General features: G+C 39.5%; 1 protein-coding gene across 7 annotated transcripts in view; it reads right to left on the bottom strand.

The window, feature by feature from the left end:
* GXYLT1 (glucoside xylosyltransferase 1) overlaps positions 1–23,649 on the bottom strand; it is a 76,947-nt gene that overhangs the window by 9,032 nt on the left and 44,266 nt on the right. For 6 of the 7 annotated variants that reach the window (XM_038379757.2, XM_038379767.2, XM_043494684.1 and 3 more), the window contains 2 exons: positions 20,252–20,377; positions 19,525–19,776 (listed from right to left, as the gene is read on the bottom strand). In XM_038379757.2, the coding sequence (XP_038235685.1) occupies positions 19,525–19,776; positions 20,252–20,377 (378 nt within the window). The remainder of the gene's footprint in view (positions 1–19,524; positions 19,777–20,251; positions 20,378–23,649) is intronic. The other variant, XM_038379776.2, reaches the window with a different exon arrangement.

The raw sequence follows: 23,649 nt of genomic DNA, 5'->3' as shown, positions 1-23,649 counted from the left end.
ATCTGCAGATCTGTACTTCTAAGATGCTCCCACAGTCCTGAACTAGAGCAAGAACAGAGGTGGTGAGTTTCAAGGAATAAACTGCATCTTTATAAGCAGCACACTTGCAATGAGTACGAGTCCTAGACCTTTCCTCAGGCATACTTTGGCTCAACCTCCAACTTGGGAGGTATTGACCTACAGCCTTTTTGCCTATACTAGTGGGTTCCTGTTCTCTAAATATGATATTGATCATTCCCTCAAAACTTCAAGATCTTGTATCTTTCATCATACTGCTAAATAGGGATTCCAGTTCAGCAAATGAGGTTCAGGGGACTATGTTTAAGAAACTGTGAAGCAAACTAAAGAACAGAACCTCAAAGACTACGGCATACTTAACTCCAAAAACAGTTGCAGAGAGGGTACCTAAAGGTATGGTGGAAAAGGCTGGTGAATGAGAAGATGGTGCTTGTATAGCAACAAATCCTTTTCTCAAATAGCTGTGACAAAAATAGGTGAAATGGGCTACTTCTAAACAAATAGCAGATTGAACTGTGGGAAAATTACAAGAACAGGTCTCAAAAAAAAAAAAAGAAGAAGAACACACACACAGAAGTGGTAGGAAAAAAATAAGATGATAAGAATGGAGAGACTTGTTGAGTCACCAATTCACCTTCCTGCTAATGCAAAATTCTTCCCAATGGTATATTTTAGTGTATTGTTCAGTTGTTTTAGGCTAAGTGCGAAAAAGTTAGATAAGGAATAAGTAAATAGTAAGAGGTCAAGAGAAACTGCGAGGATTAATAAAGGAAAAGAAATTTAACAAAATAAAGGGGAGAACTAGCTGTAAGAAGATCAAGCTACTTTGGATATGAGCACTATAAAAAAAATAGGTGGAATCCTAAACAAAGGACAATAATATACCAATTTGGACAGAGAAAAAGAGTGGAGAGTGGGATCTGTAGGGACCTAACATTCTCATTATTTGTCCATAAAGGCAGGCAAATAGCATGTTTACACAAATTATACTAATTGAGACGTCTTGCCAACATCCATGAGGACAGAGATATCTAAAAGTTACCTAGACACATATGGGCATGAAAAAATAAGATTCAACACCGAAAAGTAATTTGAAACATGCTCAATAGAAGGGAGAAACACAGAAAGGACTACGCTGAAAAAATATCTATGGATGATAGTTGAGGCTGTGAGTTTGTCATGGAGGTCACAGATTCCGTGACTTTCCACAACCTCTGTGACTTTTGCAGCAGCCAGTGCACCTGGCTCAGGAGCAGCTCAGGCAACCCCTGCGCCAGACTCACCAGCTGCTGCTGGGGCAGTCTCGGGCCACCACGCCCTTCCTCCCACCAGCAGAAGAGACTTGGTGTGGGAAAGGGTAGGGCACGGGATGGGGTGAGGCAGGCTCTGGGAGATGCTTACTGGGGAGCCCCCCAGAAGCAGCAACATCCTCCTCACTCAGCTGCTAGGTAGAGACATGGCCAGGCAGCTCTGCTCACTGCCTCCACCCAGGGCACCACCCCTACAGCTCCTATTGGCTGGGAGATGGCCAATGAGAGCTGCAAGGGTGGTGCCTGCAGGCAGAGGCAGCGCGTAGAGCTGCCTTGCCACGCCTCCGCCTTGCAACTGAGCAAGGGGGATGTTGCTGCTTCCGGGGAGCCCCCGAGTTTAGCGCCACCCAAAGCCTACCTCACCCCAATCTGTGCCCCAATCCCCTGCCTCCTCCCACACTCTGCTACTGAGGGAGGCATAAAGCCAGGTAGGAAGCCTGCTGGTCCTCCCAATCTCCCCCCCGTCCCAGCACCCACAGGGGCCCCAGGCAGCTCCCCCCCCCCGCCAAGTTTTAATCACTGGTATTTTTAGTAAAAGTCATGGACAGGTCACAGGCCATTTTTTTTTTTTTTTTTTTTTACACTGCCCGTGACCCGTCCATGACTTTACTAAAAAAAAAAATTAGATTTTGGGCTGTGTATTCAGACACACCACATCAAGAATCAGACACGCTTAGCTGCTCTTAGAATACTGTGCTCATTTTAGGATTATTGACATTTTAAAGATGTTGACAAACTGAAAGGAATTAAGAGATCACTTGAACACAGAAATTAGTGATTCAGTGGCTGAAATGATTGATTTATGAGAAAAGATTAAAAACTAAATTTGTACATTTTTACCAAATAATGACTTTAAAAAGAAATGTTCTTGGACTTGAAGCACGAATTAAGCCAGGGAAATCTTATGGCCTGTATTATGCAGGAGTTCTGAGTATATGATCACAACACTCCCTTTTGGTCTTTAAAAAGAAGTCTATGAATCTATGACTGTTTACAAGTATTTGAAGAGGGAAGACACTAGGGCTGGGGAGGAATAGTTTATCATAGTCCGGGGGGTGGAGGGTATCATTAAGATTGGTGGGATGCAATTAAGGAACAGAAAATGTATACTATTTATCAAGTAAAACCTCTTAACAGTTAGATCTATTCAACTGAGTAAGAGCCTCAAAGGAAATGGAGAAAATTCATTCACTTCAATCACAATACCTACAATGCACTAACATCTGTGGAGATATGCTGAGGTTTAAATTTAGGCTTGATACTTAGAGAGAGTTGAGAATGTTTTTAAACTAGTTCAAACAGTCCCAGTGATAACTGTCATGAGAGAGGCAAAGGAGAATGAAACAGCTCCAAAGAGTAGCCCATAAATGTATAATATCAGGAGAGAAGGAGGGGACCCCAACCTCCTCCAACTTCCATTTGATTGGAGTGGCACTGGTAGTATTGAAGTCTATAACTTTTTCCTGAAAAAGAGACAAATAAGGCAGATTATAGTGCACAGTTTCATTCACAAATCTCTGGTAGCACAAATTCTATTAGACAGTGGTACTACTTCTACCGTTAGTTATTAGTAGGGCTGTCCATTAATCGCAGTTAACTCACGTGATTAACTAAAAAAAAATTAATAGTGATTAATTGCACTGTTAAACAATAGAATAAATATTTATTAAATATTTTGGATGTTTTTCTACATTTTCAAATATATCAATTTCAATTACAACACAGAATGCAAAGTGTACAGTGCTTACTTTATGATTTTTATTATAAATATTTGCATTGTAAAAATGATAAACAGAACAGTATTTTTCATTCACTTCATACAAGTACTGTAGTGCAATCTCTTTATCATGAAAGGGCAACTCACAAATGTAGGATTTTTTGGTTACATAACTGTACTCAAAAAGAAAACAATGTAAAACGTACAAGTTTTAGAACGTACAAGTCGTCAGTCCTACTTCTTGTTCAGCCAATCACTAAGAGACACAAGTTTGTTTACATTTACAGGAAATAATACTGCCACTTCTTAATTACGTCACCTGAAAGTGAGAACAGGCATTCGCATGGCACTGTTGTAGCTGGCATTGCAAGATATTTACATGCCAGATGCTCTAAAGATTCATGACATTCTTCAGGCTTCAGCCATCCTTCCAGAGGACACGCTTCTATGCTGATGACGCTCATTAAAAAGTAATGTGTTATTTAAATTTGTGATTGAACTCCTTGGGAGAGAACTGTATGTATCCTACTGTTTTACGTACATCCTGCCATATATTTCAAGTTATAGCAATCTCGGATGGTGACCTAGCACATATTGTTCATTTTAAGAACACTTTCACTGTAAATTTGACAAAATGCAAAGAAGATACCAATGTGAGATTTCTAAAGATAGCTATAGCACTCGACTTGAGATTTAAGAAACTGAAGTGCCTTCCAAAATCTGAGAGGGATGAAGTGTGGAGCATGCTTTCAGAAATCTTAAAAGAGCAACACTCAGATGCGGAAACCACAGAACCCAAACCACCAGAAAAGAAAATCAACCTTCTGCTGGTGGCATCCTACTCAGATGATGAAAATGAACATGCGCTTGGCTGCACTGCTTTGGATCATTATCGAGCAGAACCCATCATCAGCATGTATGTATGTCCTCTGGAATGGTGGTGGAAGCATGAAGGCACATATGAATCTTTAGCGCATCTGTCATGTAAATATCTTGCGATGCCGGCTATCACAGTGCCATGCAAACGCCTGTTCTCACTATTAGGTGCCATTGTAAACAAGAAGCAGGCAGCATTATCTTCTGCAAATGTAAACAAACTTATTTGCCTGAGCGACTGGCTGAACAAGTAGTAGGACGGATTGGACTTGTAGGCTCCAAAGTTTTACATCGTTTTCTTTTTGAATGCAGGGTTTTTTTGTACATAACTCTACATTTGTAAGTTCAACTTTCATGATAAAAAGATTGCATTAGGTGAATTGAAAAATACTATTTCTTCTGTTTTTTTACAGTGTAAATATTTGTAATAAAAATAAACATAAAGAACACGGTACACTTTGTATTCTGTGTTGTAATTGAAATCAATATATTTGAAAATGTAGAAAACATCCACAAATATTTAAATAAATGTTCTATTATTAACAGCGTGATTAATCGCGATTAATTTTTTTAATCGCTTGACAGCCCTAGTTATTAGAATTACTGATAGTGTCTAAGTGCTAGAAATCCTTGGGGGAAAGAATTATTAGGGAGAAAGTGGAGAAACCTGCCATCCATTCTCTCCTTCCTTTGACAAGAAAAAACCTTGGATGGAAAAAATTATGGGGGGAATAGGTTAACAGCATATAAAATAAAAAGAACAGGAGTACTTGTGGCATCTTAGCGACTAACACATTTATTAGAGCATAAGCTTTCGTGGGCTACAGCCCACTTCATCGGATGCACGGAATGGAACATATAGTAAGAAGATTATGTATATATAGTCTTAATATATAATCTTAATTAATTAGCCTCTTACAGTTTGTATGGCAACTCTCACCTTCTCTGTATGTGTGTGTATGTATACACATATACATACACACACATACAGAGAAGGTGGAAGTTGCCATACAAACTGTAAGAGGCTAATTAATTAAGATGAGCTATTATCAGCAGGAGAAAAAAACTTTTGTAGTGATAATAGGGATAACAGATTGACAGAGCCAGAAGAGTACCCAGAAGTCACCTACTACAGGAAAGGCTCAACAAAGAAAATAACACAACTCCACTAGCTGTCACCTTCAGCCCCCAACTAAAACCTCTCCAGCGCATCATCAAACATTTACAACCTATCCTGAAAAATGATACCTCACTCTCACAGATCTTGGGAGACAGACCAGTCCTCACTTACAGACCACCCCTCAACCTTAAGCAAATACTCACCAGTAACCACACACCACCCAACAAAAACACTAACCCAGGAACCTATCCTTGCAACAAAGCCCGATGCCAACTCTGTCCACATATTTATTCAAGTGACACCATCACAGGACTTAATCACATTAGCCACGCCATTAGGGGCTCGTTCACCTGCACATCTGCCAATGTGATATATGCCATCATGTGCCAGCAATGCCCCTCTGCCATGTACATTGGCCAAACCGGACAGTCTCTATGAAAAAGAATAAATGAACACAAATCTGACATCAGGAATCATAACATTCAAAAACCGATAGAAGAACACTTCAAGCTCTCTGGCCACTCAGTAAAAGATTTAAGGGTGGCAATTTTGCAACAGAAAAGCTTCAAAAACAGGCTCCAATGAGAAAGTGCTGATCTTGAATTAATACGCAAACTAGATACCGTTAACTTGGTTTTGAACAGCGACTGGGAGTGGCTGGGTCACTACACATATTGAATCTATTTCACCATGTTAAGTATCCTCACACCTTCTTGTCAACTGTCTAAATGGGCCATCTTGATTATCACTACAAAAGTTTTTTTTCCTCCTGCTGATAATAGCTCATCTTCATTAATTAGCCTCTTACAGTTGGTATGGCTACTTCCACCTTCTCTGTGTGTGTATATGTATATACACTTCATCAGATGCATAGAAAGGAACATATAGTAAGAAGATTTTATATATATAAATATAATTTATAAATATAAATAAAATCTTACTATATGTTCCTTTCTATGCATCTGATGAAGTGGGCTGTAGCCCACAAAGCATATGCTCTAATAAATTTGTTCATCTGTAAGGTGCCACAAGTACTCCTGTTCTTTTCTCAGATGCAGACTATCACGGCTGCTACTCTGAAGCATATTAAATGATCCAATTCTCTAATTGTTAGTTTTCTCTAAATCCTTCCAATTTATTTAATATTTCTAGTACTGAGCTTTATAGAAATGAACAGAATCTTCCAAGTATGGCCTCAGACTTATCTCCCTTCTTTTTTGCCAGGATAACTCTGCATATCCAAAAACAATGAAACTATTTGCAATACTGCATTGCAAATTCATCTGATGTTCCATTTACTGTCATATTCAGGTTTTTTCCTCAATTATATCTGCTTGCCTTTTTTCAAACCGATTAACTATTTTCTGTCCATGTTTCTAATCTCTTTAGGTAATTTTGTTTTATTTTCCATCTTCAGTGGTGTTTGCTGCACCCCCAATTTAGTATCTTCCCGCACGTTTCTTTAATTTTCTAGGTTTACCCCACATTTTCTGATCATTATCTAAAAACAGAATTAATGGCAGTCACTAGAAACCTTCCCACAAATTCAGTATCTTGTTTAAGATCACTTCTAATTTGAAAAGTTAGATACTATTTAATGTAGTTGAATTCTGTTAATATTGCAAGTGCGAGTGTGTGCTACAAAGTCAAAATAAATTAAGCAACATACATGTTTCAGAAATTACATCACACACATTTGCGCAGTCAAACAATGCAGACAATGCAGTCAAACAAAAAGCTTTAAAAACCCGTTTAACTTAATATATTTACACTGTTATTTGTTTGTATTGTAACAGTGCCAAGGGACCTAGTGTGCTAGGTATCATACAAACCCATATCAACTTACTAAGCTTTATAGGAAAAATATTAACTTGTATTACAATAGCTCCTGCGTTTACAGAGAAGATGCACAAAAACTAGGACAGTCAAAGTTACGATTCCCATTGCAAGAGAGCTAAATTACATGTGCTTATAAATTCTCCGTGTAGAAGAGATGATAATCTGAGCAGAAAGGCATTCTAGTCTTAAGAGTGGCAGGCAGACAGACGAATCAGAATGCAGGATTATTTCCCCAATGGAAACTCCACATACTGCTGCCCCAATCAAGAGCTTCTTCAAGAACTATACAATACACAACTGGGAGACCACAACTATGTGTCAAATAAGAACAGTAATATTCAGCATGTATAGTACATTCCTGTTTTCCCAAGTTGCCTAATATCCAAAACTTCTGGGTAACTGGCCATTCAGACAAATGGAAGTGTTATTTTGAGCAGCAGTTTCACGGACAGAAATATGGGGAACAAAGGGAGTAATGCTGATAAGAACATAACAATGGCCATACTGGGTCAGACTAAAGGTCCATCCAGCCCAGTATCCTGTCTACCGACAGTGGCCAATGCCAACTGCCCCAGAGGGAGTGAACCGAACAGGTAATGATCAAGTGATCTCTCTCCTGCCATCCATCTCCACCATCTGACAAACAGAGGCTAGGGACACCATTCCTTACCCATCCTGGCTAATAGCCATTAATGGATTTGACCTCCATGAATTTATCTAGTTCTCTTTTAAACACTGTTATATTCCTAGCCTTCACAACCTCCTCAGGCAAGGAGTTCCACGGGTTGACTGTGGACTGTGTGAAGAAGAACTTCCTTTTATTTGTTTTAAACCTGCTACCCATTAATTTCATTTGGTGGCCCCTACTTCTTATATTATGGGAACAAGTAAATAACTTTTCCTTATTCACTTTCTCCTCACCACTCATGATTTTATATACCTCTATCACATCCCCCCTTAGTCTCCTCTTTTCCAAGCTGAAAAGTCCTAGACTCTTTAATCTCTCCTCATATGGGACCCATTCCAAACCCCTAATCATTTTAGTTGCCCTTCTCTGAACCTTTTCTAATGCCAGTATATCTTTTTTGAGATGAGCAGACCACATCTGTACGCAGTATTCAAGATGGGGGCGTATCATGGATTTATATAAGGGCAATAAGATATTCTCAGTCTTATTCTCTATCCTTTTTTTAACGATTCCTAACATCCCGTTTGCTTTTTTGACTGCCGCTGTATACTGCGTGGACGTCTTCAGAGAACTATCCATGATGACTCCAAGATCTTTCTCCTGATTATTTGTAGCTAAATTAGCCCCCATCATATTGTATGTATAATTGGGGTTATTTTTTCTAATGTGCATTACTTTACATTTATCCACATTAAATTTCATTTGCCATTTTGTTGCCCAATCACTTTTTGAAGTTCTTCACAGTCTGCTTTGGTCTTAACTATCTTCAGCAGTTTAGTATCATCTGCAAACTTTGCCACATCACTGTATACCCCTTTCTCCAGATCATTTATGAATAGGTTGAATAGGATTGGTCCTAGGACTGACCCTTGGGGAACACCACTAGTTACCCCTCTACATTCTGAAAATTTACCATTTATTCTTACCCTTTGTTCCATGTCTTTTAACCAGTTCTCAATCCATGAAAGGATCTTCCCTCTTATCCCATGACAACTTAATTTACGTAAGAGCCTTTGGTGAGGGACCTTGTCAAAGGCTTTCTGGAAATCTAAGTACCCTATGTCTGCTGGATCCGCCTTGTCCACATGTTTGCTGACCCCCTCAAAGAATTCTAATAGACTAGTAAGAAATGATCTCCCTTTACAGAAATCATGTTGACTTTTGCCCAACAATTTATGTTCTTCTATGTGTCTGACAATTTTATTCTTTACTATTGTTTCAACTAATTTGCCCGGTACTGACGTTAGACTTACCAGTCTGTAATTGCCAGGATCACCTCTAGAGCCCTTCTTAAATATTGGCATTACATTAGCTATCTTCTAGCATTGGGTACAGAAGCTGATTTAAAAGACAGTTATAAATCATAGTTAATTGTTTTGCAATTCCACATTTGAGTTCTTTGAGAACTCTTGAGTGAATGCCATCTGGTCCCGGTGGCTTATAACTGTTAAGTTTCTCAATTAATTCCAAAACCTCCTCTAGTGTCACTTCAGTCTGTAACAATTCCTCAGATTTGTCACCTACAAAAGACGGCTCAGGTTTGGGAATCTCCCTAACATCCTCAGCCGTGAAGACTGAAGCAAAGAATTCATTTAGTTTCTCCACAATGAGTTTATCGTCTTTAAGTGCTCCTTTTGTATCTCGATTGTCCAGGGGCCCCACTGGTTGTTTAGCAGGATTCCTGCTTCCGATGTATTTAAAAAACATATTACCTTTTGAGTTTTTGGCTAGCTGTTCTTCAAACTCCTTTTTCGCTTTTCTGATTACATTTTTACATTTAATTTGGCAGTATTTATGCTCCTTTCTATTTACCTCACTAGGATTTGACTTCCATTTTTTAAAAGATGCCTTTTTATCTCTCACTGCTTCTTTTACATGGTTGTTAAGCCATGGTGGCTCTTTTTTAGTTCTTTAATGTGTTTTTTAATTTGAGGTATACATTTAAGTTAAGCCTCTATTATGGTGTCTTTGAAAAGTGTCCATGCAGCTTGCAGGGATTTCACTCTAGTCACTGTACCTTTTAATTTCTGTTTAACTAACCTCCTCATTTTTGCATAGTTACCCTTTCTGAAATTAAATGCCACAGTGTTGGGCTGTTGAGGTGTTCTTCCCACCACAGGAATGTTAAATGTTGTTATATCATGGTCACTATTTCCAAGTGGTCCTGTTATAGTTACCTCTTGGACCAGATCCTGCGCTCCACTCAGGACTAGATCAAGACTTGCCTCTCCCCTTATTGCTTCCTGTACCAGCTGCTCCAAGAAGTAGTCATTTGAAGTATCGAGAAATTTTGTCTCTGCATTACGTCCTGAAGACATGTACCCAGTCAATATGGGGTTAACTGAAATCCCCCACTATTACTGAGTTTTTTATTTTGATAGCTTCTCTAATCTCCCTTAGCATTTCATTGTCACTATCACTGTCCTGGTCAGGTGGTCGATAATAGATCCCTACTGTTATATTCTTATTAAAGCATGGAATTACTATCCATAGAGATTCTGCACATAGTGCACCCTACAGTTAGGGCATGTGCATTCATTTAATTCTACATTTTCTTTCACATATAGTGCCACTCCCCCCCCTCCCCACAACCTGTTCTGTCCTTCCAATATATTTTGTACCCCGGAATGATTGTGCCCGACTGTCCTCACTCTACCAGGTTTCTGTGATGCCTATTATATCAATACCCTGCTTTAAACACGAGGCACTCTAGTTCACCCATCTTATTATTTAGACTTCTAGATTTGTGTACAAGCACTTTAAAAACTTTTTCACTGTTTATTCGTCTGCTCTTTTCTGATGTGTCAGATTCTTTATGTGAATGTTTCTTGTCTGATCTGGCCCATACTTTGTCCTCTTTTATCCCCTCCTCCTGACTAAAACCTAGAGAATCTCTATCAACAGACTCTCCTCTAAGAGAAGTGTGTGTCTGATCCACGTGCGCCTCTGCAGCAATCGGCTTTCCCTCATCTATTAGTTTAAAAACTGCTCTGCAACCTTCTTAATGTTTAGTGCCAGCAATCTGGATCCACTTTGGTTTAGGTGGAGCCCATCCTTCCTGTATAGGCTCCCCCATCCCAAAAGTTTCCCCAGATCCTAATAAATCTAAACCCCTCCTCTCTATACCATCGTCTCATCCACGCATTGAGACTCTGAAGCTCTGCCTGCCTACCTGGCCCTGCGTGTGGAACTGGTAGCATTTCTGAGAATGTCACAATAGAGGTCCTGTATTTCAGTCTCTTTCCTAGCAGCCTAAATTTGGCCTCCAGGACGTCTCTCTTACTTCATTGGTACCTACATGTACCACGACCACCGGCTCCTCCCCAGCACTACACATAAGTCTATCTAGATGCCTCGAGAGATCCGCAACCTTCGCACCAGGCAGGCAAGTCACCATACGTTCTCCCGGTCATCACAAATCCAGCTATCTATGTTTCTAATGATCTAATCTCCCATTAACAACACTTGCCTTTTCCTAATGAGTGGAGTTCCCTCCCCCGGAGAGATAACCGCAGTGCGAGAGGATACCCCAACATCACCTGGAAGGAGAGTCCCAACTATGGGAAGGTTTCCCTCTGTTCCCGTTTACTGCTGTCTTTCACAGTGCAGGGGCTGACTAACCGGATGTGGGACAAATCTACAGTGTCCCGGAAAGCCTCATCAACATACCTCTGTGCCTCCCTTAGCTCTCCTCCAGTTCTGCCACCCTGGCCTCCAAAGCCCGTACACAGTCTCTGAGGGCCAGGAGCTCCTTGCACCAAATGCTGCCCGCACAAAGGGCAGGTAATCATACATACTACACTGAGTGCAACAAACAGGATAGCCCCCATTCTGCTGCTGGGATTCTGCCTGCATTTTCTCCTACCATTACCTAGGTTAATGATAGGGTTTTTGTTTAAATCAAGAAGTTCTGATTATAGTTTAATGTAAAGGTTTTAAAGAATGGCAAGTGTTCCTTGCCCTGTTCTCACTCCCCTTCCTAACTTTTTTTGAAACTCTCTGTTAGTGGCCACTGTTCACAAAGCTCCCTGGTCGCTTGCTCACTGTTTTATAAAGCCCTGGCCTCCTTGATAGCCCCGCCCCCTGACCAAGGCTCAGCCAGTGCTCTGAGGCGTCTAGATTTCAAACCTTGTTTAGAAGCTCACAGCTTCCAACTGCTGGCCACAGCACATGGTCCTTCAAACAAACAGACAGACAAACAAACACAAGATGTTTACTTAATATTTTGTACTTTATTAAATTTATTAAACCACCAACATTGTATTACAATTAGGTCCACAGTGGTTTTAATACAATTTTGGTGTTTCAGTAAACTCATTCATTTTTTTTTACTCTGTATTAAATTACAAAATATTAAGCATTAAAAGTACAAAGCTGTTGATTAGCACTAAGAGGCTAGTTGAGGAGTTATTAGCAGTTTAACTAACGCAGGGCTACATGGGGAAATCTGTGGATTTCAATAACTATGATTTTCTTGTAAAGGGAATTCGGATTACTGAAATTAATACCATATACAGACTATTAAGGAATCTAGGGTCTATATGAAAGGATAGACTAACAAGTCTGGGAGTGTTCCAGTTCACTGCAAAAAGAACAGAAAGCCTTCCCCCTCCCGCCCCCCCAACAGTCTCTCTAACCTTAACAGATGGGATTTAAGTAGTACTGCCCAACCAACATAGAATCACAGAATCATAGAATATCAGGACTGGAAAGGACCTCAGGAGGTCATCTAGTCCAACCCCCTGCTCAAAGCAGGACCAATCCCCAACACATGAAGAAGGGTGGTGAGGATGAAAAGAAAAGGAAAGAAAGGTTATTTACTGGTAACTGTAGTTCTTGGAGGCCATGTCTACACCACAAAATTATGTCAACCAAATTTACATCAGCATACAGCCACCAGAGTTATTAAATTGCTTGCTTGTGCACACTTGGCTCCTTTCGTCGCTGGTGCGCATCCTCACCAGGAGTGGTAGTATCAATTGTCTTGTCAGCATGGGGCATTGTGGGAGTTCCTGAAAGCCATTAACAGTCAACATAAGCAACGCGGTGTATACACGGACACTGCATTGACTTAATTACATCAACTGACAGACGAAGGTGGTGCTACTAAAGAAGTGTAAAGAGGCACTTATGTTGGCAGAACCAAATTTAACTGAAGACAATTCCAAAATCTAGGTCAACACAAGGCAGCTTACATAGATCTAACCCTGAGTATAGACCAGGCCAGAGAGTTGTCAGTGTACAATCACACTCATGGGATGGATCCCATAGTAGCTTAAGCTTCTGGAAATCCAAGTCAATAGGGGATGCATAAGTGTCATCTAACAGGATGATGGGCCTTGTGGCGCATATACAGATGCGAGAGTGCAACTTATGGCCCTGGGGTCCTTTAAAACTGGAAGCTGTTAGTTGCAGGGCACATACTTGTTCCTAGTCATGGGACCTACAGGAAAATACTCAAAGCTTCCTGCCTCTTAGGCAAGGCAACAAAGAGGAGAGACCAAGAAAAAGTAAAGAGTTCTTTGTACCTGTCTGTGAAAGTCTGAGAGGAAGAACACCTACAGGGAGCAGGTGCCAATTTGGGGGATAGTGGGAGAGTCTCAGCTTGGAAGGACTGTGAAGCTGTGGAAAAAGGGCTGAATAGTATTCAGGAAAGGCTACTAAAGGCGATGGGTGATAGGTTCTCTCCCTTCCCAGCTCGTAGAAACAGGGAAAGTCTCATATTGGTACTCTGAGTTTATTTGACGTTGGTTTGCATTTTTTGTTATTTAAATAAACCAAACCCTACAGAAAGGTTCCTGGACTAGATGGTCGGTTGTTGGGATCTTCATTCTACCTTCCAGCTAGTGAATTTCCCCAGTAGCTTAAGTGCCCCCTCATAATGTTGAATATTTGATACCCAAATTATTTTATAAGCGCAGCCCCCATTCATCTCCATTCCTTGGCCTGAACTGTAAGTTTCAGGTGTACAGCAAACTTTGAAACAGAAGGAAGGTGGGCTCTTCTTCCTTATCCTCCTGCACCCAGAGGTGTACTGGGCATCCATCAGTTTCCACTATTTATGTTAGTCTTGTGCTGGTTTGTTCCGAGTTTCAAACTGATGATCTGGCTTCTCTTGCTATTGTTCTGTCTCTCTCTCTAGGCAACCCTCTTTTTCTTTCCAGTTGATGTCCATGTTATCATTTGCCATGGAAGTCAAGTTGGTGGCATACTTGAAGTGTGTCCTAAATATGTCCATCTTTTTTTTTTTAAACTATATTTCATACTTTAAATTGGTTTGCTCTTCTTAAAATTTCTGATGTTGCAAAAGAACTCTTTCTGGTGGTCTCTGAACATCTTCCATAAGCATTTACTTTGGAATTCATTGATCTTATCAATTTCTGTTGTACATTTCCATGACTCATGAAAGACGACAGACATGATACCAATGTTAAAAAAAAAATGTGTCCATGCCAAAAAAAAGTGTCCGTGCCTATCATGCTCCTTGTCCAAATCTTTACAAAAGTTGTTGTTGCTTTTTATATTAATTGGTTGACATCTAACATGGTATCACCATCATTTCACATCTCATTCCCTAGATAGGTAAAATGACTTATATTTCTAGTTTTAATTTGTCCACTCTAATAGTTACTTCGGGGACACTAACAGCCATATATTTTGTCTTCTACTTATCAATAAATAAACCAAGTTGTTTTGTCAAGGTAGAAGGTTTGGTTCTGGAAGGTAAGCAATGCTTATAAATTTTAGATTGATTTAACTAGGTTGCTGCACTATTAAGGTGTTCCAGAGCAAACAGGGTCTTACTAAAAATTGGTTCACCTCCACCCAAGAAAGCAAAAAGGGGTACACCACTTCCTTAGCAGACTCTGGTTTTTCATGCTGCATTGGTGGTTTCAGTACACAGACGTCAGATTTTGAGGATGTGTTCTCTCATCTTAATCTTCCAAACACTAATGTGACTAAGTTTGATCAGCCAAGGCTTAAGGATATTTTTGTGCAACTCTTTCCCATGAAGTTAATATTCCAAGCAGTGACTGGGCATCCATGTGACCTCACCTCAAAAGATTCATTTTGAAGACAACATGTTGGATAAAATTAGGACACTTTTTGGTTCACTATGGTAATTAACTGAAGTAAACAAAGCTACTGTTTCACATGCTACTTCGGTGGCTCGGTCTCCAGAGCATGTCATTAAATTCAATTGTTCAAAAAGAAAATACAAATCCCTCTACTGATGGAAGGATGCCATTTCAAATGACATGACATTCTTAAACACACTCTAGGGGTGGAGATCTTCAAAAGGAAGAAGACAGAATTGGAAATGTCAACAATCCAGTGTGAATCTCAAATACTTTTTCAGGAAGAGAATATGGGCTGCACATGCAAGAACCTTCAAGTCCACCTATACCTGGAAAACGCCTTGATCCACTGCTAGAAGCGTGGATCTGCAATATATCATTTTTAATCTCTGACATTTTAGGAGCCAATTCACTCACTCAACATCCAAAAATATATATACTTTTTCTAAAAATGGTCTGCTGCCTCCTTCTTTGAGGCCATAAATATATAGAATAACCCTCCCTTCAACATCGCTGTTCATCAAGATAAGGCCCTCAACCCCCAGAGCTGGGAAGCTATGCACAGAAAAAAGCCAGTTCTAATCTGGGAAAAGGAGAAAATGAAGGGAACAGAGATTCTTGCGATACTGAGGAGGTGGCTTTCCACAAGCAGAAAAGAAAATGAGAGATCATCGTCCTACCCAAATGCACAGAAGAAGAAAACTGATAGTCCGTAAATAGTCACAGCAGCTTCAGGCTGAAAAAGAAGGCTTGGACTTACTTCCAGGGAGACAGAAGTCACACCAGCGCCTAAAAACTGGAAAAAGGTTTATACTTAGGAGGGAATCTACTGACTGTGAAACAACATTTTTATGGGGAAGAGGGATTAGAAGCTTCTGTGCTGGTAAATTGGTTCAGAAATATTATCTGACAAATGAGATAGTCCTGTCAAAAGTGACAGGCTGTAATATGGAGCTTAGAAGATAGAGCACAACCACCGCACTACGTCATGGCCAAATCCATAATGCTTAGCTGCAAAGATCACTTTCCTTCACACTATGCTGAAAAGGCAGGAATACAGGTGGAGAAAGCTGAGGGAATTGCTCATAGTAGGCAATACCTGGATGGTGAATGGTAATTACCCTGCCTTTCAAAGTAAGGAACCCAGAATTTGCATTGTTGCTGACCAAGCCATATAAGCCTTTTTTGATTAAATTAAACATACATACTTGCAATTATATAAGAATTACCTATGAACAAAGTTCTAGTACTTCAACAAGAGTTGGCAGAAACTTGAATAGGAATACACTTCCTTTAGTAGGAATACACTTCCTAGGCAAGCACCTAGTTTAAAACTTCCAAAAGCACCTAAAGTGCCTAAGTCAGTTTTGAAAATGGAATTTAAGTGTCTAGTGACTTTAGAGTTAAAATTTTCAAAAGGACTAACTTCCAGGGAAGAGATGGCTTTTTAGTGGTTTGGTGAAAGATAGTTGGGATTTGGCCGAATTCTGACTGTTAAAAATTAACTTCATGCATGTGCATTGCTTTCTGTTTTTATGTGAAACATATGTGCCAGTGTACTATCAACATAGTATGTACATACATAAGTAAAACTGCAGAGGAGCTTTATAATGAACAGATATTCTCAATTTATTAAGAGCGTAAGAACGGCCATACTGGATCAGATCAAAAATCCATCTACCCCAGTATCCTGTCTTCAAACTGTGGCCAATGACAGGTGTTTTAGAGGGAATGAACAAAACAGGTAATCATCAAGTGATTCATCCCCTTTCCCTCATTCCCAGCTTCTGGCAAACAGATGCTAGGGACACAAATGATGCTTAAGAAAGTTGAGTGGAATTTCATTTTTAGTAGGTATGGTTGTGATATGATCTGTGACTCCACACACTGAAGGAGGCAGGGCTGCAAAGGAGTACTACTTTATTCCAGACAGTGTGGTGACTGATGGCGATTCATTACTTACATTTTGCTAGCACTTAAAGCTCCAATCAGGATTAGGCCCCATTGTACTAGACATTGTATGAACAAAAGATGATCCTGCCCCAAAGAGTTTATAATATAAAAAAAACCTGACAAGACACACATCTTATAGCAAAAAATACATCAGCAGTTTGTCAAAAGTATAGAATAGTGTGACAAAGTTCCTCCTCTGCCTTGGTGGGTCTTCCACATATGGGCGGATTTGCTTGCCTCAGAGCTTCACGGCAGCCCTCAGTTTGGCCGTTTTCGTGAACCCATAGTCCAGGTCAACTCCTCCTGTGTCTGACCAGGAGTTGGGAGGTTTGGGGGGAACCTGGGCCCACTCTCTACTCTGGGTTCCAGCCCAGGGCCTTGTGGAATGCAGTTGTCTAGAGTGCCTCCTGGAACAGCTGTGCAACAGCTACAACTCCCTGGCCTACTTCCCCATGGCCGCCTACCAATGGTCCTATTCCCAACATTGGATCTTCTTCCTGGTGTCTGATAATGCTTATACTGCACAGTCCTCAAACAGTACATGTTCTCACTCTCAACTCCTAGTGCCTCTTGCTCCCAGCTCCTCACACACGCACCACAAACTGAAGTGAGCTCCTTTTTAAACCCAGGTGCCATGATTAGCCTGCCTTAATTGATTCTAGCAGGTTCTTGATTGGCTGCAGATGTTCTCATCGGCCTATCTGTCTTAATTGTTTCCAGAAGGTTCCTGATTGTTCTGGAACCTTCCCTGTTACCTTACCCAGGGAAAGGGACCTACTTAACCTGGGGCTAATATATCTGCCTTCTATCACTCTCCTGTAGCCATCTGGCCTGACCCTGTCACAATAGGTAAAATATATCCCCCCCTGCCCATTTTCCCTCCCTCACATAACACCACCACCCTTTAACATCCCCTCCCTCTCCAGCTATCACAGTTAACCTGTGAAAAAGTGCATATGGATGAGGCAAGATCTCTTGCCTGACTGCATATATTGAACAAAAAATGTTTTCTACTGCTGTCTAGCAAATTACACGATAGAATTTCCTTGTTTTCTATTTTTCTTTTGATTTTTTTATTAAAGTCTATAATAAAAATACATTAAAAGAATATTAAGATTGCACAATCAGAAAAATCAGAAAGGGAAAGATTTAACGTTGCTCATTCAAGCTTACTCTGCCCCTTTTATACATATGCCCTATACCATTCAGTTTCCAATTACATGGTCACATGCTATTTTTTTCTGCAGAACCCCTTTCTTATTCAGCGCAGGTTTGGCTGGTATGCAGTGTATGAGGTATAGGACTACGCAATGAATGATGAAGATAAAAAGTAAATAAATACTTAATTGTTATCTCATTCCCCAGCCATTGTTTGCACCAAATTTGCACCAAATTAGTTGGAAACTTGCAGAAGAAAAGAGATCATTGCAATTCAAAACTATTGTAATGCATGTGCAAAGGAAAAGAGGCAAAGTTGGGAGCGTAATCTTAACTTTGTCAATTACCTGACTAATGTTCTCTATACAACCATAACTTTCTTTTAATGCAATTTATTGTACTGACTATATGGAGAGAGCAAAACTTAGCTGAACCTCAAAATGTTATTGTGTCCTCCAAGGTCTATTCATTACTATTTTTCCTCCTAGTTACCATAACTTATTTCCCCATGTGAAATACTGCCCCACACTGGGGAACAAGAGATTACGGGTTTTTGGGCCCAGCCAGATCTGCCCCACCACACCTGCGGTAAATGCTCCACCATTCTCTAGATATGATTACTGCCAGACAGAGTGGGTAGTTTAGGTACACAAAGGCTAAGCGACTTGCCCAGGTAACACTGCACTTCAATGGCAGAATTAAAAACATAACTTGATCTCCTGACACCCAGCCCACATTCTAGTCCGTAGGCAACAAAATAACTTGAAAAACATTTAAAAAAATTTTAAATCACCAGTATTTTTAACTCTTTGATAACTTAGGGCTAGCAGAATGGACTTCCCCTTGCCTCACCCTCCCTCTTAAAATAAAGTGAAACAAAATTCTGGGACAAAGAATGTTCACCAGAAATTAACAATTGGGCTGAAGTTATAATTTATTGTAAAAAATTGTTTTCAGGACAAGTGCCCTCTCCAGCTGTAACTACATATGGCACCACTTCTGTAATACGGTTTTTCAAGCATATAACATCACTGATTTGAAAGTTTTCCTATGTATATTTTCAGCTATTGTATACTTTGCTTTAATAAAAATTTCAATTTCTGTAGTGATACAACCGGTTACAATACAAAAGAAAAGTTGAAAAGAGAAATAAGTCATTTTAATGATTTAGGTGTTGATGAAACAACTCAATCTCCTTTACTTAATTTAACTGAATGATCTTCTGAAAGTAAAGATTAAAAATAAGAAATAATGTAGCATATGGCACTAAAGGAGTCACAATGCCCTAATAAGTAATCTAGTAGCACCACCTCCTGGTCATATTACCATGCACACATACTCAAAACATTCCACTTGCTGTCAATTTTGCCACATACAACAAAAAATGCACAAATCATTTTTTCAAAGATATATAAGTATATTGAGAAATAAAGAAATTAAAGTATCTGCTGACAAATATAACTTGATGCAAAAGAATGGAAATTATTAACAAGCAAACATTTTTCCAGAATTCAAGAAACTGAGAAACGAGTTTTTAGTAAAAGTCACAAATTCAGTTTTTTTAAAAACATCCCTGCAACTAAATGTGAACTCGTGCACTTCTGAAATAAAAAATGTTTATGCAATATTCTGATTCCAGAACCAGAGAAAAATATACTGGAGCATTATTTTTCAGAATTGATGTTCATTATTTGAAACTATTTTTCCCTCACAATTTGAATGAAAAAAAGTGAATGCTGACAAATCAACCAAAGCAGCATACATACCTTGAAATACTTTCTTCTTATACGTGTCATATTCATTAGCATTACTCCAGAATTTATTCCAGTTATTCCATAATATGGGTGTCTAGCAAAGCGATTATACCATCCAATACGAGGTTCCTCGTGTTCTGGTGCCATTGCAGCAATTTGTGTGGAATTAAATTTTTTCAGAAAAGACCAAATATCATCAACAGGTCTCAAAAACAGGATGTCAGTATCAACATACAGTAATGAATCCACATCTTTGAGGATTAACTGTGAAGAAAAGAAGTTAAAATCAAACTAGGGTGATCCATGAAGTATTTGTTTTGTTTTTATAGCTTACTTTGACAAAAACGTTATTTGGAAACCATTCACTCCTTGCCCTTACAGAGTAGTTTAGTTTATGTATTTTCATGAGCCAATGACTTCACTTCAGACAGATAGTTTACAAATGCTTGAATTCTTTTATTATCCATCATAAGAACAGAAAGAAATTGATACCTGATGTAGAACAGTTTAAGACATTGGTGTACCATGCAATCAAAAATGCAAGTTTTTTATTTTAGTACATTGCTGCTAAGGGAAAAAAAACGGGATTGTTTTTGTAAAATGTGACAAAAATGATTTTTAGTGAAAACAGTTTCCTGCACAATTTCAGCCAAAAGTTTGGTAAATGTTTGAAAACAAATCTTAATGAATTCATAGAAAACCTGTAAACACTGTACTATTATGAAATAAGCTAACTTACTGGCAAGAATAGCCTTTGTGAAGCACAGGGTTTAAACAGTTTCTTCCATTCTGCTGCACTCTCAGTCGGAAATGTTATTGGGTATACGGTATAATTAAATTTTTCTTGATATGGCAAACCATTGAGCTAGGTAAAGAAAGGACACAAAACTGTTTAAGCTTAATTTTATCAGAGGATAATGTATCTTAGGAAGAACTGACCATTTAGATTGGTCATTTAATTGAAGACATGCAGAAGTATGTATTGATCTAATTAATTGATTTTATTAATCTTCTTCTCCTTCCCCCCAACCCGAAAGATTTTTTTTAACTACAAAAATCAGCTAGAATATTGTTCAAGTATGCTTAATGTCAAACAAAAAATGACTCACCAAAGGTCTTTAAAATGAGAGCAAATCAAAGATGGGATACAAAAGTAAAGGACACAGAAAACACGTTAAGCAAACTGCTGATTTTGTAGGGGAATCATTAAAATTAAAAACAAAACTGGTATGTAGCAGAGTCACATTAGTCTGCCACTGAACAAGATAGGTCTCGAGTAACCTTGGTAATTTAAAGTATCCACTTTTTAAATACAAAAATAACCAAACCTACCCTAACTGTGCATCAATGAACCCAATTCCTGCCTCAGATTGTCAACCTGGTCATAATTTTCTATTCAGCAGCTGGAGTTTGTCAAGAAGAGACATAACCCAATTGATTATTTTTACCACTACTGTCATTCCAATCTGCAAAGACTCTGCCATGCAGACAGCTGGTGGGAGTGCCTGGTCAGAAGGAATAGGTCCAGATTTTCTCCTGAAGATAAACTATTCCTTGGCTGTTTTGAAAGAAGCTCTCAGCTGGATGATGTTCTGAGCAGGAAGCTGGTTTGGATTTAAAATGAACTCATGTTGGCAGAACCGGGTCACTACAGTTTATGCAGTGAAGAAGAGGTTACTCACTTTATGCAGTAACTGGAGTTGAGATGTGTTCCTCTATAGGTGCTCCACTTCATGTGCACATGTAACTATGATTGAAGAGTTATGGGTCACAATAACCATTCGGCCTGTGCATATGGTCCAGACACCCTCATGCCCTGTACCGAGGACATAAAGAGCTGCACAGATGACCCGCCCTCAGTTCCTTCTCTACCCAGAGTCCCATGATACAAAACTCAGAGCAGAGTAGAAGGAAGTTAGGTAGAGGAGCAGCCATAGGGGAACACATCTTGAAGAACTCTGGTTACTGCACAAGGTGCATAACCTCTTCTTCTTCAAGTAGCATTGCTATGGGTACTCCACTTCAGGTGACTCACAAGCAGTATCACCAGAGGGAGGAGGGAGCTTTGGAATCAGATCCAACACGGAAGACAGGACAGAATTTTCAACTGCAACATCTGATCTGGAAGCATGAACCAACGCACAGTGTCCGGAGAAAATAGGTATTGAGGTCCAGGGTTGCAGTTTTGTAAATTTCAACAATTGGAAACATTTTTCAATAATGCCATAGAAGTAGATTTGGGGTAGTACTTTAGAAGGAGTCTGAATGTTGGCAGCCTCTAAACAAGAGATAATACACCCAGAGATCCACTCTGAGAGTCTTTGAGTGGAGACTGTGTATCCTTTTGATCTGTCTTCAAATAAAAAAAGTCTGGGAGACTTCCTAAACGGTTTGGTTCTGTCCTAAGAGGAGGACAGCGGCTTTCTGACATCTAAGGTATGTAGTGCAGCCTCCTCCCTGTTCTGGTGTGGCTTTGGGGAGAAAAAAAAACAAAACAGAAAATGAATAACTAGGTTAATATTGAATTCAAAAGATACTTTAGGTAGAAATTTAGGGTGTGATCGAAACAAACTTTTCCCTACAAAATATTTTAAAGGGAGGATCAGCCATTAAAGTCCCCATTTATCTGACACTTCAGGCAGAGATGGTGGCCACCAAGAAAGCTTTCTTCAGAGACAAGTGAAATAGAGAACAAGTAGTCAGTGGTTCAAAAGAAGGCTTCATACGGTAATTAAAGACGAGATTTAAATCTAATAGAGGGCTGTCGAATCTGTGGAAAAAGATTCATCAACTACTTGATGAACTTTGCTGTTGTGGAGTGAGTAAACATGCAGAATTCCTCTACCTGTAAATAAAAGGCTGTGATAGCTGCCAAGCGAACCCTGCCGGAAAACATGGAAAGACCTGACTTTTGTTTTTAATTCCAACATATAAATTGAGATTAGCAGAGAGGGAAAGCGAAAAGGCAAAAACTGTTGCCAAACACACTGGTGGTGAAATCTCTTCAATTTTTGAAGGTAAACATTTTGCGTATATAGTTTTCTGTTTAACACCACATGTACTTCTAGAAACAGGAAGTTTCTATCCCTGAGAGCTATTGAGGAGCCAAACTCCTAGTCAAAGAACCAGGTTGGAAGTCTTCACACTGGACAGGAAGCGAAGTGGATCAAGTAAAGGCTTATCTCTGCCAGTTCAGTACAACTAAAATGACTCTGGCTTTTTCTTATTTGCTTTTGTTAACACGCTCAAGATCAATGGTGTCAGAGGGTATGCACAGAGAAGGACCTTTATCTAAGGAGTGGGGAAGGCATGCCCTAAGAAATGAAGACCCAGTCCTCTCAAACAGAATTTCATGCACTTCCTTTTGGCAACGGTGGCAGAGAGCACCACTTGTGGAAAGCTCCAGATTAGAAAAAAAAGTTCTGAGAATCCACAAGTCTAACTCACATTCATAATCTTGGAAGAAGTGCCTGGTGACCTCATCAGCCATGGTGTTTTGTATACCAGGAAGGTAAGAGGCTGAGATGACTATGTGACTGGTTGTCAAAGTTCCTTCCCCACTCTGAACTCTAGGGTACAGATGTGGGGACCTGCATGAAAACCCCCTAAGCTTATTTTTACCAGCTTAGGTTAAAACTTCCCCAAGGTACAAACTATTTTACCTTTTGTCCCTGGACTTTATTGCTGCCACCACCAAGCGTCTAACAAAATATAACCGGGAAAGAGCCCACTTGGAAATTTCTTTCCCCCCAAAATCCCCCCAAGCCTTACACACCCTTTCCTGGGGAAGGCTTCATAAAAATCCTCACCAATTTGCATAGGTGAACACAGACCCAAATCCTTGGATCTTAAGAACAAGGAAAAAAGCAATCAGGTTCTTAAAAGAAGAGTTTTAATTGAAGAAAAAGTAAAAGAAATCACCTCTGTAAAATCAAGATGGTAAATACCTTACAGGGTAATCAGATTCAAAACATAGAGAATCCCTCTAGGCACAACCTTAAGTTACAAAAAGACACAAAAACAGGAATATACATTCCATTTAGCACAACTTATTTTATCAGCCATTTAAACAAAACAGAATCTAACGCATATCTAACTAGATTGCTTATTAACCCTTTACAGGAGTTCTGACCTGCT

This window comes from Dermochelys coriacea, chromosome 1 (assembly GCF_009764565.3).
Source record: "Dermochelys coriacea isolate rDerCor1 chromosome 1, rDerCor1.pri.v4, whole genome shotgun sequence".
Lineage (NCBI taxonomy): Eukaryota > Metazoa > Chordata > Testudines > Dermochelyidae > Dermochelys > Dermochelys coriacea.
This window is presented reverse-complemented; position numbering and strand designations above follow the sequence as displayed.